This window comes from Salarias fasciatus, chromosome 5 (genome assembly GCF_902148845.1).
Source record: "Salarias fasciatus chromosome 5, fSalaFa1.1, whole genome shotgun sequence".
In the NCBI taxonomy this organism is placed as follows: Eukaryota; Metazoa; Chordata; class Actinopteri; order Blenniiformes; family Blenniidae; genus Salarias; species Salarias fasciatus.
Window position 1 is genome coordinate 28034214 of NC_043749.1, and position 15164 is coordinate 28049377.

Sequence of the window (15164 nt, forward strand, 5' to 3'; positions counted from 1 at the left end):
ACTGAACTGTGCACCCCCACCTCCTCCAGACCCCCCCACCTCCTCCAGACCCACCCACAGATGAACAGCAGGAAAGAACGTGAAGAAGCTGAAGTAGAACCATGAAACTTGTTTTATTCAAAGGCCCACAGTGGACTGGTGCACAGCGGCGGTCCATGGAGAGCTTCTCTCCTCTCAATATAACAATATAAACATTCATTTTGGGTTTGTTGAGGACAAACTTTACAATTAAACTGCAAGCGATGAGTCTTTAAAAAAAGCTAAAGTTCAACGTTTGCTGAGGTTCGAACATCGAGGAGCATCTGCACATCTGGCAGTGGAACACGCACACAAACACACAGACACACAGACACACAGACACACACACACACACACACACACACACACACACACTAAACGGTGTGTGAACATTTTGAGCCGTCCCCTCTGACCTGCGTGAACCGGCTCAGACTGGACCCACCCCCCTGAAAGAGCCCGGCTGTGCTGGATTCTCTGGGCTCGCACCCGAGAGCCGGCCTGGCCGCCTCAGCTGGAGCTGCTTGCTGCTTGTGTCCTGATCCAGGTCAAAGTCCCAGTCCTGGTCCAGGTTCAGATCCGAGTCCTGGTCCGGGTCCAGGTCTGGATCCGGGATTGACTCCTGGTGCAGGAAAGACACAAATAAATAATCTGCAGCAAACAAAATGTGGTCCTGGCAGGTTTTCTGCTTGTCCTCCATATGAAAACACGCTGCTACACACACGTTGACCTGACGGAGGCGCTATGGACGGGCGGAGCGTCCCTGACTCAGGAGAGACTTCAGTGGTCCAGATGTCGTGGAACCAGCTCCCTGTAGAGTGGGATTATGCTTCCCTCCCTCTCTACATGCTAAAGTGTGTCTTTCTCCTCCTGATATCTCTAGAAAAGCTGTGAATCTGAAGTGAAGTGTCCTCTGTTCATCCTGCGGTTTGGACGTGTCTCACGGCGTGAGGATGTGGCACCTCGTCCGGAGCGGGGGAGATCCCTCCGTCCTCATTGTTCAGGTCCAGCTCCTCGATCAGCAGGTCGTCGTCCAGGTCGTCGTCGGAGTCCGAGGACGTGTCGTCGTCTCGATCGTCCTCGTCGTCCTGGCGGGACGAAGCAGGGACAGCGTGAGCGCACAGCGGTCGGAGCGGAGAGGAGCAGACAGAACCGGGATGGGGTACCTCGTCCTCCTCGTGCCCCTCCTCCGCCAGCTTCTGCCGTCCCACGTGGTACAGACGGCACACCGTGTCCAGACTCAGCGAGTCCTGGTCCTGGTCCAGTCAGGTTTCAACAGAAAAACCACTCATCAAACCCACATTCCAATCGGCTCAGCAGCAGCTCAGATTTCACCGATTATTAGGAAATATTGTAGCAATAAAGTCAGTTTAAATCTGTCGATATTAAAAGTCCAGTTTGTAGGATTTGTGTAATTCCACAATTGAGCAGCAGGTAGCAGCACAGAGACAGCTTCACATTCAGGGGTTGTTTACACAAAGACATTTCTGAGTGAAAAGGCTAAACTTTTCTGAAATGAAAACACAATGACGCATTTTCATTAGAAATGTCGTGTAAACGAGGCCTCAGCTGTTAGCTTTGTTTGATTTGAGATTAATCCAGGAATCACAGTCTCACTGCACCACCTGGAGGTCAGAGGTGAAATTACAGGAAAAAATCAATAATAAACATCTTTAAATCAACATTGTGATTATTTTACCATGATTTCAGCTCAAATCATTTCTGTTTCAAATAAGAGGCAGTAATCAAATTACACATGTTTAATTAATTTCACATAAACTAAAAAGTCTCAATAATATTCTTAAATTTAGGTGAAATTGAAGCATCTGAAATATTTTGAAAAGAAAACAATCAGGAAATCATCTAATATTTTGAAATATGTGAACATTTTGAGACCATTTAAGATTTACATGATTGATTAAATAAAACGAAGACTGGATCTGAAGCACTTCAGAGGAAATGTAAAAACGGTGACAGTCTGGAGACCCGGTACGAACCTCGATGACCGCCAGACAGTCGTCCTTCGAATCCGTGCACAAGTCAAAAATGTCTCGCTTCACATCAAACGTGACTGAAAGAAAAACAAAACAAACCCACAAACTGCAGATAAATTCAACAGAAAAAAAGAGGAAAAGACATTTGGAGACAAGTGGACGTCAGAGACTGAGGGTGAAAGTAATCTGATCACCGCCACAGCGTACCGATGGGTTTGTAGTCTGTAGCGTCGAAGGTCCCTGAAGGACGAGCCGAAGGGACTCTTCACCCGACGCTCCATCACATCGCTTTCATCGTCAGCTTGGAGCATCGCTGTGAACCGGAGGGAGCAGAGGAAGCCATGGAGGAACAGAGGAAACAGTCATCTGAGGCAGACGCTCTGAAATCTGGCGTTTTATTTTTAATAGAACCAAATGTCTTGAATGTGTTTGACTTGTGTGGCTGATGGAGAATATCAGTTATTTATCTGGAGCATATTTACTGATGTTCATAGATCATGGCACTGATTGCTAAAAATCAACAGCTTCCTTCTTCTTTTGTGTATTTTATTTCATTTTAATCATCTTTTTAAACCTTTATGAACCCAGATTGTCTCATGTCTGTGAGAATGACAGGAAGTGGTGACCCCTGCGGGTGACCTCTGCACCGACCTCCCGTAAATGATGCTGCCGCTGCTGTTGAACACCAGCCTGCACTGGTCCAGAGCCGGGACGGTGTGCAGCAGGTGGAAAGTCCTCACGTCCCACTGACGAGCCCCCCGTCAAGGACCACCACCGCAGTGCATCATGGGACATCAGACTGAGCCAGTCACTGATTCCATGAGAGAAACCAGCTACCGATCAGCAGTGAAAAGGATACGATCTCCGTGTTGATGATGACCTCCAGGCTGTTGGGGTGGAAGACGCCGCTGATGTTGGTGTTGAACTTGTCGAACTTGTGGACGGCCTGGGCGGTGCGCAGGTCCCACAGCACGCCGTCGTTCAGCACCAGGTCGTCCGACGGGCCGAAGGTGGCGCGGTTCCTCTTGTAGTTGTTCCCCAGAGACTGATCGTTCAGCGTCAGGGTCTTCTGACCGGTGTGGATGTCGTAGATCTGCGGCAGAGATGGGAAAGGTCAAACAGCGGTGACTGATACGAAGATGTGTTTCTGGAGCGATTGAACCCAACAGGGGGAAAGACAATTCTGAAAGATTTCAGGTAAAAGCTGCATTTATTAAAAAAGCCAAAACATGAAGCTTAACCACAAGTCTGACTAGATTTACAGGAGTTAATAGATCAACTCTCTTCTTCTGATCTTCTCTCATCACTATTCTTCTCCATGATTCCTCGGTTACTGTGAAGCTTCATGTTCCAAGTTTCAGCATGCATGAAATTTTTGTTTTTGCAACCATTTTCCCCAAACTAAACGACACGATAAAAAAAGAATTGACACTAAAAACCTAAACTCCCTCACTGCTCCATTAAACCTCCAGGCGGACTGCTCGCTTCGTGTCTTCAGGACAAAACGGGGACGTCTGGACTCACGTGTGCGATCTGATCTTTGGTGCCGATGACTCTGTCCTGAGAGAGTTTACTGAACTCCACGTAGTGGTCGTCTGCAAACGAGTTCCTGACGGAAAAAAAAACCCACAGAGCGTGAGAACAGAGAGCAGGAGCGCGAAGCGGTGTGAGGCGAGGAGCGCAGGCTTTACTTCATGCTGAGCGACTCGTCTGTGGTCCAGAGAGCGACAGGGGGACGCCCCACGAGGCCGAGGTCAGCAGCAGCTTCCCGTCCTGACACACACACAGTCAGCCTCGAGTTTCAGTGTGTGTTCCATGGTATGTGTGTCTGTTGTGTGTGTGTGTGTGTGTGTGTGTGGTTACCCTGGAGGTCTGCAGGTTGGTGATGGCGGAGGTGTGGGCACTGGTGGCTGGCCTCTCTGCTCCCCGGAGAACATGTTGTAGAAGCGGAGGTGACCGGTCAGCCGTTCCCAGCATGAGGATCGCTCGCAGGCCGAGAAGGAGCATCAGGTGAAGCCGCTCTCGTCCCCGTCCACGTCCTGGTAGGTCTCCACCGGGCGGAACTGATCGGGAGCACAGACAGACGCCGTCCTCGCATGTAGACTCCTGATCTGACGCGGCCTGGAGTCAACGGCGGCGGCGCCTCACCGGCTGAAGCTCAGATGGCGGTCCAGCCCGCCCCGGTTGCCCGGGTGCCTGGGAAGAGCGAGCGGCTGCCCAGGCGCACGGTGAAGTTGGGCGAGTCCTGCCGCCGCTGCCGGGGCTCGGGGCAGCGGTTGGGGGAGAAGAGGGAGAACGGGGGGCAGGGTGTGACCGGGTTTGGCAGCGGGAGTGCTGCTCTCTCAGGTACTCGGTGACGATGCTGTCCAGGGTGGGGGGAGGGGGGCGGTGGAGCTCCGGCTGCTTCTTCAAGGCAGGAGTCTGAGGAAGAGGAAGAGAGAGGATGGATACTGAGGTGAATTAAAAAAGAAATAACTAAAGAGGAAGCGAAGCGTCACTGACCTGGATAAACGCTCCGTGGTCGGATTTCTGCTTCAGAGCACACAGTTTCTTCCCTGAGCTGCTCGGCGGCGTCTTCTGTTCCTGAGGGAACAGAATCCGTCCGGCCAGATGTGATCCCTGAGGAGTGAGAGGAGGCGGAGGGGGGGTGGAGGAGGTGGAGGGGAGTGGCGGTACGGTGAGGGACCGGGAGGAGGAGCAGGAGGCCAGCGGCGACGCCCCGGCGTGGCCGGAGAGGCGAGCCGCGGCCCCGCCCACCGACCGGCAGCCGCGGGGCGCGGCGGCGGCGGCGGTCGGGGTGGCCAGGGGGGAGAGGCAGAGCGGGGCGGGGGGCAGGTTGGCCTCGCGGCTCAGCTCGGCGGCGGCCCGGTGGAGGCCCTTGGCGGCCAGGTGCTCTTGATGAGCAGCAGCAGCTCCCTCTCGGGGAAGGTGATGAGCGAGCGGGCCCCACGTTGGCCTTCTGCAGCAGAGCCAGCGACGTGTCGCTGCCCGCCAGCAGCCGCCTCCCCGACACGCGCTCCGTCAGCTCCACCGCCAGCTGGCAGAACTGGGCGTGCTGGCGGCGTTTGTCCTGCAGCACCGGCTCCTTCATCAGCTGGAGAAAGAAAAAAACCCCGTCGCTCATCCTGATCTCACCTGAGTAATTTTCACGTGAAAACGTGGGTCTGAACACGACGCTCTCAGACCTGCTGGATGTGGTTGCGGGTGAAGAGCGGCAGCTTGCTGATGATCTGCCGGATGGCGGCGCTGCGGGACAGACCCACCAGAGCTTTACAGGCCAGCGTCCGGATCAGATCTGCGTCGGTGATGGGAGTCTTCACCGACAGCAGGGGACAGCAGCACCTGGAGGAGCCCAACAAACGCCAGTCAAGCCAAGGAATGAACGACGAATGTTTCTTCTGGTTTCCACTCTCCGGGTCACCTTGATGCCGTTATTCTTCTCAGGACGAGCCACATGTGGGCCAGCACCGGGCTGTGGGGGCCGGGGGGGGCCGCTGGGGGAGCAGGGTCGGCCTGACGCTGCCCACCGGGTACAGGTCGTGGTCGTGAGCGCACACACAGTTTATTAGCACCTGGAGCCGATCGGAGGGAGAAACAGAAGAAATCCAGGCCTCGTTTAGACGACAACGTGTCAAAGGAAGACGCAATCGTTTCTGTTTTAGAATAGTTTCACGGTTTGCAAGCAATGCATCAGTTCATCCAGCTCAAGTCTTTCTCCTGCTCAGCCCTCCCCCGTTACGTCTGGTGTGCCCCAGGGCTGTGTAGTGGGGGCCCTTCCTCTTCATCATATACATTCTTCCCCTCAGCAATATTTTCCGTATATATGGTATTAACGTTCATTGCTACGCGGAGACACCCAGCTCTATCTCTCCAGTAAACCAAACTCCACTCTCCCATCCTCCTCCCTCACCCTCTGCATCTCTGAATCAAATCCTGGTTCCCCTCAAATTTCCTGAAATTGAACAGTGATAAAACAGAACTCCTTTTTGGCACAGAGTCCTCACTTCTCCAAATCTAACAGGTTTTCCCTCATCATCGACAAGCTCCACAGTGTCCCCCTCCCCTCAGGTTAAGAGTCTGGGTGTCGTCCTCAAAAGCTCACTTTCTTTTCACTCCCACATTAATAACATCTCTCGGTCTGCATGCTTCCACCTACGCAACATAAACCGTCTCCGTCCCTCTCCTCACCCCCTCAGACCACTGCCATCCTGGTCCACAGCCTCGTCACCTCCCACCTCGACTACTGCAACTCACTCCTCTTTGGTGTCCCCCACAAATCCCTCCATAAGCTCCAACTGGTCCAGAACTCAGCAGCTCGCATCATCACCAAAACCCCTTCCTCTCACCACATCACCCCCGTCCTCCAGCAGCTCCACTGGCTTCCCTGTCAAATTCCAGATCATCTTCAAGATACTTCTGTTTACATTTAAAGCCATCCACAACAACAAAGAACAATACACTCTAAACATGAATGATGGGTCACACAGATATTCAAATGGACAGACGGCCAGGTTAGAGTGTTATTATGGTGACTGTTAACTCTGAACCATCTATTTCAGGAGAATTTGGACTGAGAGTCATGATACTGTGGAGGAAGGAGGATTCACAGCAGCAGTGTTTCAAAAAAGAAGTTTCCTCTGTTTCCACACTGAGCGAAGCCACACTTCCACCATCAGTGTAAAGTGACCCATTCCTATTTCCTGCTCTTATGTGACACAGATGAGATCTGCTTTTGGACAGTATAAGCAGGAAAAATATGCACTCATACATGTTGAGGGTTGGATACAGGCCTCATTCATATGTGGAAAATAAATAATATTCCATAATAAAGCAGATGTGTGGCCAGGCTGACCGAAAACAAATCTCAGTGCTGAGAGCGGCTCTCTCTGCCGCTCTGTGCTCACCTGGAGCGCAGACTTCTGTATTTCCCCCGTCGTTGGCGAGTGACCTCCCCCTCCGCCAGCTCCAGAACGATGCTCATACCTGCAGCAGAGAGAGGAAGGGCTCAGCGAGAGAGAGAGAGAGAGAGAGACGCTGACAGAGGACGCTCCTGGAGGTGGTCACTGACCCACGGAGCCGATGGCCCGCCGGCTCTCGTACGGCTCCACCGGTTCCCCCAGAACCGGCTGGACCCGGGTAACCAGCATCAGGACGGACAGGATGTCCAGGACGTATCGCACCGTGTCGCTCCTGAGGAGACAGAGACAGAGCTGCAAACAGAGCTGGCCGCACTCACAGATTAAACCATAATGAAGATGAAACCAGGAAATACTGGACAAGTTCAGCAAAAAGCAGCAGTGTTCTGATCCTGGAGCCCGTCCAAATGGAGACTGAAACGTTTCTACCAGGTCTGGGCTGGAAGCTGTACCTGCCGGAGTAGTTGGTCCAGCTGGAGGCGGAGGAGATGAGGTGCAGCATCAGAGGAACGCAGGACAGCTGGGCAGGAGCTCCACCGGCTCCCAGGACAGCGGAGCGGGACTCAGCATGAGGAACTCCATCATCTCAATGATCTGCTCCCTGGTGTACGAGCAGGGCTGGACAAACACACACACACAGACACACACACACACACAGATCTCATTTATTTTCTTTAAATAACACACAAACCGTCAGAGGATTACAGAAACGCGCGGCACCTTGGTGAAGTGCGTCTGGCTGACGCCGGGCTCGCTGTCGGACTCGTGCAGCGACTGTTTGACCTGCCGTCTTCACAGCCAGGTGAGCCTCCAGGTACCTTCAACCACGAGCATCACATCAGCACAACACAGACGATCACCCAGAATAAAGAAACAACAAGTTCACCCACTACATCAAACTGAAAAATCTGTGAAACCGCTTCAGGTTTCGTCTTACCTGCGCAGAGCCATGCAGGGTGTCTGGCCATCTGTCTGCTGAAGAACACCTTGTCATCGCTAATCATGCTCTCATCGTAGTCCGATCTGAGCAAGTCCAGCGAGCTGATCTGCAGGAGGGGAGGGAACAGAGTCCTGATCCACACTGAGGCGAACCCAAGTCCCACCGCAGTCACTGGTGTTTCCACAGATCATCCACCTCAGATCAGAACCGAGCTGCAGTAAATGATGTTTCCCCTGATAATCACTGCTGGGGGAGCTTTCTGAACAGATTTGTGAAATAAACCAAGTAGAGGCTGAACCGGAGCGAGGAGCCGCGTGCAACTGACCAGGTTGATGAACCTGTGCCTGCCGCCCTGCCGGTCGAACAGCTGCAGCACCACCCGGAAGGAGAAGGAGATGGAGAAGAACATGGTGGCGTGGCAGACGGCCGACGAGTGAGACGAGTCCAGCAGCCACAGAGCGAAGGACACCATGTCGAGAGGACGCTGCCTGGGAGGGCACACACCTGAACACACACACACAACCACCCACTGTGAGCATCGAGTGTAAAAACATCACTCATTAATACCAGTGTTTTGAACATTTCACTGTGCATTGATGAGGATTTCTCAAAAGAAATTAAATGTCCTTCAATTAAAAATAACAAAGGAAACATTTGAAGTCGTGTGTGCGTGCGGCGTGCGTGCGTGCGTGCGTGCGAGAGTCTCACCTCTCCATGGCGTCCTGGTTGTAGGCCAGGTAGTGGAGACACTGTGAGACCCCGGTGGCAGCCAGTGAGGGGGCTCTTGGGATCTGCAGGAGCCGCTCGACTCCGCCGTGAGCGATGAAATCTGCAGCGAACTTCTTATGGAGCAGCAAAGAGGCCAGAAGCTGCAGGAAACACACAAAACGCATGTTAACAGACACACGCTGCCATTGGCTGCAGGATTAGGACACGCCCACCGGTGCAGGATGATGTACAGTCACACTGTGCAGCAGAGGATGATGGGACGACGAGCCGCACCCACACAGGTCTGAATTATCTCTGACGGACAGAGACCCTAGGCTGAGGGCGACGCCCGGCCTCAGCTAATGACAAATAGAAGCTAAAAAGGATGCAATTAGAGTATTTTCATCTTTTTAGACGATGATTTTGTAAACTGTCAAAATGTGAACACGCATCGAAATGGTTTAAATAAATAGTGAAAAAAAACTCTTTAGTATTCATTAGTTTAGCTGACAATAATAATCGTGTGTGTGTGTGTGTTGTGGTGTGTGTGTGTGTGTGTGTGTGTGTGTGTGTGTGTGTGTGTGTGTGTGTGTGTGTTCTCACCCGCAGGGCGTGGAAGGTGAGCTGGACACTCCTGGTCCGGGACAGGTCCAGGTACTCAATGAGCAGCGATCTGGTGTCCAGTTGCATGAAGACGACCAGCAGCTGCACAGAAACAACAGGTCCTGAGTCTCTGCAGCCTGCTGTCGGCCACCTGGCCCACCTGGGACCCCCGCTCACCTCCTGATGCTCTCCAGAGGTGCCAGGTACTGCACGGATGGCCTCTGCTCCGTGGCCGGGCTCAGCGGGGACAGGAAGTGGTCTGATGCGGTCAGCACCGAGCTCATCTCGAGCAGCGACAGGCCGATGGCGGGCGGCCTGCTGGGGGCCGGACTCCTGTGTGGTCCGACTGGAGGAGCTGTCCTGGTGGAGCTTCCTGGACTTCTTCCCGTGGCCCGTCACGGTGGAGCTGCTTCCTCCTCCTCCCCCAGCACCGGAACTGGTGCCACCGACCTCAGTGCTGGAGCTGGAACTCGGGTTCTTCCGCTTCAATTTTCCCCTCACTTTCCCCCTGGGCATGGGCTTGGTGTTGGAGGTATGAGGATCTGTACTGGGGTCTGGGTGGGGGTCTGGGTGCTCCTGGCTGGATTGTTGGCTCTGCAGCTCGTGCAGACGGCGGATCATCACGGGAACCTGAAGACATGGAGAGAAACAAGTCTGACTATAGCAGAAACTGGGACTACAGGCTGTGGATTTGTCTGTGTGTGTGTGTGTGTGTGTGTGTGTGTGTGTGTGTGTGGTGAGAGAGAGAGAGCGAGTGACCCACCAGTCGAGCGTTTTCTTCCTTGTGGCTGGTCGCCACCTCAGGGTCAACCATGGCCATTCCCAGCAGACCGGTGGCGTACACGGAGAGCGGCCGCTCGGCCTCTTGAGCCAAACTGTACAGCTTCTCAATGAGAAACTCCTGGGTGAGAGAGACACACACACGCACACACCAGACACACACAAAGAGACACAAAGACATACACACTGGGGTGAACATGGTGAGTGCTGAGATAAGTGAGATGTTTGTCTTTGCGCTGTGGGATTTGTTCTTCTCTTCTCTGAATGGCGTGAATTAAAATGACTCTTTCTCACAGTGAAGCTTGTTGCTGCAGCGTTACGAACAGCAAGAGGAAAAGCTAAGTAGTATCAGTCAATTTTTCTGTGTACTAACAGTTTTAGCTCAGACTTTTCCTCCACACTAAAACCATAGAAAACCGCAACGTGTTCCCTCAGGACACCTGAGCTCAACATCCTAAAATTTTATGAGCAAAATGTCAGGTTAACTCCTCCATTAGCTTGATAAGTTAACTAACTACGTTAGCCTTATCAGCTGGATGGTAAGGTAAACTACATCAGGTTAAAGCTGCTGTGCTGCAGGTACTTTTTCTAGGTGTTACAATAGTGTTACAGGTGAGTCTTCAAGTGCAGTTGCGGATGTGTTTCAAGAGATTGATTGAGTGTTGGACCTTTTCGTGGAAGTTGAAGGAGCTCTCCAGACCAGGCATGAGGTTCAGAAGCATCCGACAAGCCGCTGCGTTGATTCTCGCATCTCTGCTGCTCACTATGTACGAGTTCCACAACTGCAACACAAACCACCTTCACTGCAGGACTGTTTGTGTTTCTGTTCTTTAAAATTAGGATGGCGTGTTCTTACCGCGTTAATGAAGACCTCATTAAGAAACACAAGTTTGAGGTTGTCGACCAGCTCACAGGTCGGACTCGCTCGTTTCGGAGAAAGATCCAGAGTCAGAAAAAATGGGAATAAAATCTGAGAACAGATGTGAAGATGAGGCTGTGCTCACCTGGTTGAGGCTCATTGAACAGGTCAGGGTTGCCTTCCTGATACTGTCTGACCATCACTTCCATCAACTCACATGTCCTGCAGAGAGAAAAGTAATACTTAAATCCAGTTACTCAAACAAACGAGAACTAGTTACAGAGATACGCTACTGTGGTAACAGTGTTCACATAGCTGGATCAGTCATCTCCGAACTGTGACAGTGTTAAACTGAGGTGAGGAAGTCTGTGCTGACCTGGTGAGGACAGGCAACAGCTGGTCCGGGTCTCCCTGCTGGACCGACTCCCATTCCAGCAGCAGGGAGACCAGACGCTCTCTGCTCTCCAGCAGCAACCCAAACTCCATGGACAAGCACTGCTGAGCCCTGAGGAACGAGAGAAGTTTTATATCAGATCACTGACACCACCACTCTTCATCATCTCCATCAGTCAGTTTCTGGATTACAGACAAGAATTAAATGAACCAATCTGCAAAATAAATTGTGACACTGAAATCATTTCAAAACACATCTCGGAATATTTTTGAGGCTCCTAAATAACACTGTTAATATAACCAATTAATACAAAGTCAAACTAGTTCCGAGCCGTTCCTCCACGGATTTCACAAACTCGTTCCAGAATAAATTCTGAAAATAATGTTAATAATGTTAATAATGTTATACTCCGGACACCTCACCGGCCACTGACCGAGCAGCCTGTCCGCCATGGCAGCTGCTGGTTCCGGCTACTGACAGACACGCTCCCCGCTAACCGGACGGAGGAGGAAGGGGACAGCCGGCAGCCGCCCGCGGAGCACCGTGAAGTTAGCAACGGCTGCCTCGCTGCTCGGAGCCCGCCTGCCTCCTCTCCCCCCGGGACAAGATGTCCGTGCCGTGAAGGCTGAACGAGCGGAGCCGAGAGGCCGGCACGCTGACAGCCTGCCGCCGCATGTCACACACTTCTGTCCGGTTAAAACATTACTCACCTGGGTCTAAAGTTCCGCTGCGGAGCCCGCCGCCGCGCCTCCTCCTCCTCCTGCCGGACAACAGCAACTCGCCTCCAGACGCAGATCAAGAAAAATTATTTTAAAAATAATTTTAAAGAGGAAAACGTGAAAAAGTTCCAGGCTTGTTTTCAAAGTTCTGCTGGCGGCACCACGTTACGTCACTGCGTCGTCGGGCAAAGATAACGGGGTGACGTACGAGAAAGCGCAAGTGCTCATGGGAGTTGTAGTTCAACAACAACCCAGAGTCCTGGAAGAAAAATGAATGATGAAGAATGAATGAATGAATGAAGAATGAATGAAATGAATGAATGAATGAATGAACGAACGAACGAATGAAAGAAAGTCACCGTTGAGTGGTTTGTTCAACACGGCCCGAGTGAGCAGCACACACTGCTCGGCATCGTTCGCATTACTTTGCATTACTTTGTTAATCCTAAACTGGGAAATTCTGGATTACATGGTCTTTTCCTCAGTCCGATTGAAAACAGTCGTACTAAATGAATGTACCTCGATCTGTGCATGTGAACGCTAAATAAAGTTAATCCTCACAGACATGTACTCCACCTGAAACTAATTAGTATCTTTAACAATCACAAAAGGTTTCTCTTAACGGGTTGATCTGAGAGTTTAACTCCCAGAACAGATACACATCTGTAAACAACAAAAATAAACTCTTCTTAAAACATCCTCGCTATCTTTTGCTAAAACAAAAAATGAGAGAAAGGAAAAAACCTCGTGGATGCAAACAGTAAAGCATGTTTGTTTTAATCAAGACTGCTTTCTTTCAAGTTGTCATTCATATTTTCTGGTTGTGAAGCTGGATCTGTATTCTCAACTTTCTCTAGTTTGTATCAGCTGAGAACATGCTGAACTCTCCAGGTAGCTCCACTGTGATGGACCTGATCAGGAGATGTGCCTGATGACCTCTGAATAAAACATGCTTACAGACATTTCAGATCATCCCACCAAACCTCTTCATGTCTCAGATATGCGGTGTTCTCCTGCAGCTTCGAGTTCCCCCCAAACACCACCAGAGGGCGCTGAATGGGAGCCTCTGCTTGAGTTCAGGAGTCTGCAGCTGTGCTGCCACATGTGGCCCCGCAGCCCCTCTGCAGCTCACTCAGTCACAGACATATGAACACATTCTTATCCAAGGATCAAAGCGGGTGAATATCAGTCAAATAAATGAAGGTTGACAGAATTTATTCATTTTCATAATTTTCTAATGGAAATATTTATGATTGCGACATTCATAATAAAACCAAAATCCCATTCAAATATTCCAGTTTCAGGATAACAAATACAAATGTTAATAAAAGAACACTTACAACATATCCACATACAACAGACAGTAGAAAAGAATAGAATATTAATTGTCAAGTACAACATTCACCAGCTGGTGCACATTTGAATGAAATTTTGTTGGAAAACACATCACCATTGAACTGATTAAAAAAATACAATATGTCTGGAAGTTTAAAAGAAATTAACTTTTAATTGCACTTCACCAAATATAACCAGTCCCCCAAACATTCACTTTGTGTGTGTGTGTGTGTGTGTGTGTGTGTGGTGTGTGTGTGTATTATTAATGCATGTTAAACTCAGTGTAAAAACAAAGGTATAAACACACTGCTGTACAGTTTAAGTTGGAATGTTTTTTGGTCATTTAAAAACATCTTAGCATCACTTTCAAAAACTGGATGAAACAAAATCATGTGATGATAAAGATGCTTAAAGCACCACATATCAGAAAACTAATTAAATAAATCCATGATTTTACAACAGGAACAGCCCTCCAACCTTCATGTTGAGCTTCATGGAGGGTTTGAGGGCCAAGCAGCTGCAGTCTGGAGAGTTCAGCTGCCCCTCAGTTCCAGTGAAAAGAACTCTGAAAGCTTCAGCAGATTTGGACAATTTCACATTCAACTTGTCGGTTAGGGTTTCTGTGCGAACAGTTTGGAGATGACCCCTTCCTGTTCCAACATAACTGCACACAAGCAGGTCTATAAAGACCTGGAGGATCCAGTTTGAGCAGCCGGCACAGAGTCCAGAGTCAACCTGACAGAACCCAGACTGTGAGCCAGGCCTCATCCTCCCACACCAGTGTGTCACCTCACATAGGTCCAAAATACCAGAAACACACTCTTAAGCATTACAGAAAGCCTCCCTACAAGAGGTGAAGCTGTTATATATAAAATACTACATATAAAATACATTCTACAAAAATCCTAAACATTAATTCTTCTAGCTTAAGAATGGGCTGTCAGTGTCACTCAAGCTCATTTACATGTGAAGGCAGGTGAGCAAATAGTTTTGGTAATAATGCAAAGTGTAGCTTAATAACTTTCATGAAACACAAACCAGCAGAATAAATATCAACAGAAATGATTAAAAAAGAACAACATTTTCAGGATTGGATGTAAAAATCAGCACCAGTCTCTGTGTGGAGTCTGCATGTTCTTCCTGTGTGTTTCCAGATTGTCTCTTCAGCCTCCATCAGCTGCCCTGTGAGGGTAACATGGGCAAACAAGGACAGCAGCTGGCTGTCAGGAAGACAAACTGAGGGTTCCATCATTTGTTTGAAGGCACTGATGGACGGCAGGATTCACAGACCTTCGTTTTTCTTTCCTAAATTAGTTTAAAAAAATAAAACATCCCCTCTATAATGTAATGACTTAATTCATTACAGATATTCAACAATCAGGAATGTCCACATTCACAGTCACACCAGACGTGTTTCCACGGCGACCGTGAGGCCTTCCTGTGCTGCAGGAGATCCTCTCTGGAACATCCTCCAGGCGTCACATGGAACCAGCTCCATGATCATAGAGACCATTTCTTCATCCGAAAACCTTCTGATCGTGTGCCAAATGTCTCTATGATGCAGTCAGCTTGTTGTGAGTTTGTAACTCTGCTTCATGCTCTTTCTCTGAAGAAATATCAAAGACCTACATCCCATTGATGACCTGCAGAAAGGAACAGAAAAACCCAGCGTTTAGTACCTACAGTATCTTTTCCCTCTCCCTCCAGTAGTCTGTTCTCTCTCTCATCCTGATGGATTTGTTAGTTAACTGTGTGTAATTGATGTGTGTAATGAATGAATGAGTGATCAATGTGTTGTCATGGATCAATGTTGCACTGATGTCAAATCCTGAGTCTGAATTCAGCTTCACCAAACTGAACTTTTATGATAACTTTATGGTTCGAGTTCAGACCTGAGGAGG

The 15164-nt window shown here is 50.0% G+C and overlaps 1 protein-coding gene and 1 pseudogene across 3 annotated transcripts in view; both read right to left on the bottom strand.

Moving 5' to 3' along the window:
* Positions 1–199: 199 nt before the first annotated feature.
* LOC115388539 (DDB1- and CUL4-associated factor 1-like) lies at positions 200–12079 on the bottom strand (annotated as a pseudogene).
* Positions 12080–13188: 1109 nt separating this feature from the next.
* LOC115389345 (V-set domain-containing T-cell activation inhibitor 1-like) overlaps positions 13189–15164 on the bottom strand; it is a 29646-nt gene continuing 27670 nt past the window's right edge. For all 3 annotated transcript variants that reach the window (XM_030092840.1, XM_030092838.1, XM_030092839.1), the window contains one exon: positions 13189–14906. In XM_030092840.1, coding sequence (XP_029948700.1) covers positions 14889–14906 — 18 coding nt within the window. In that variant the 3' untranslated portion in view covers positions 13189–14888. The remainder of the gene's footprint in view (positions 14907–15164) is intronic.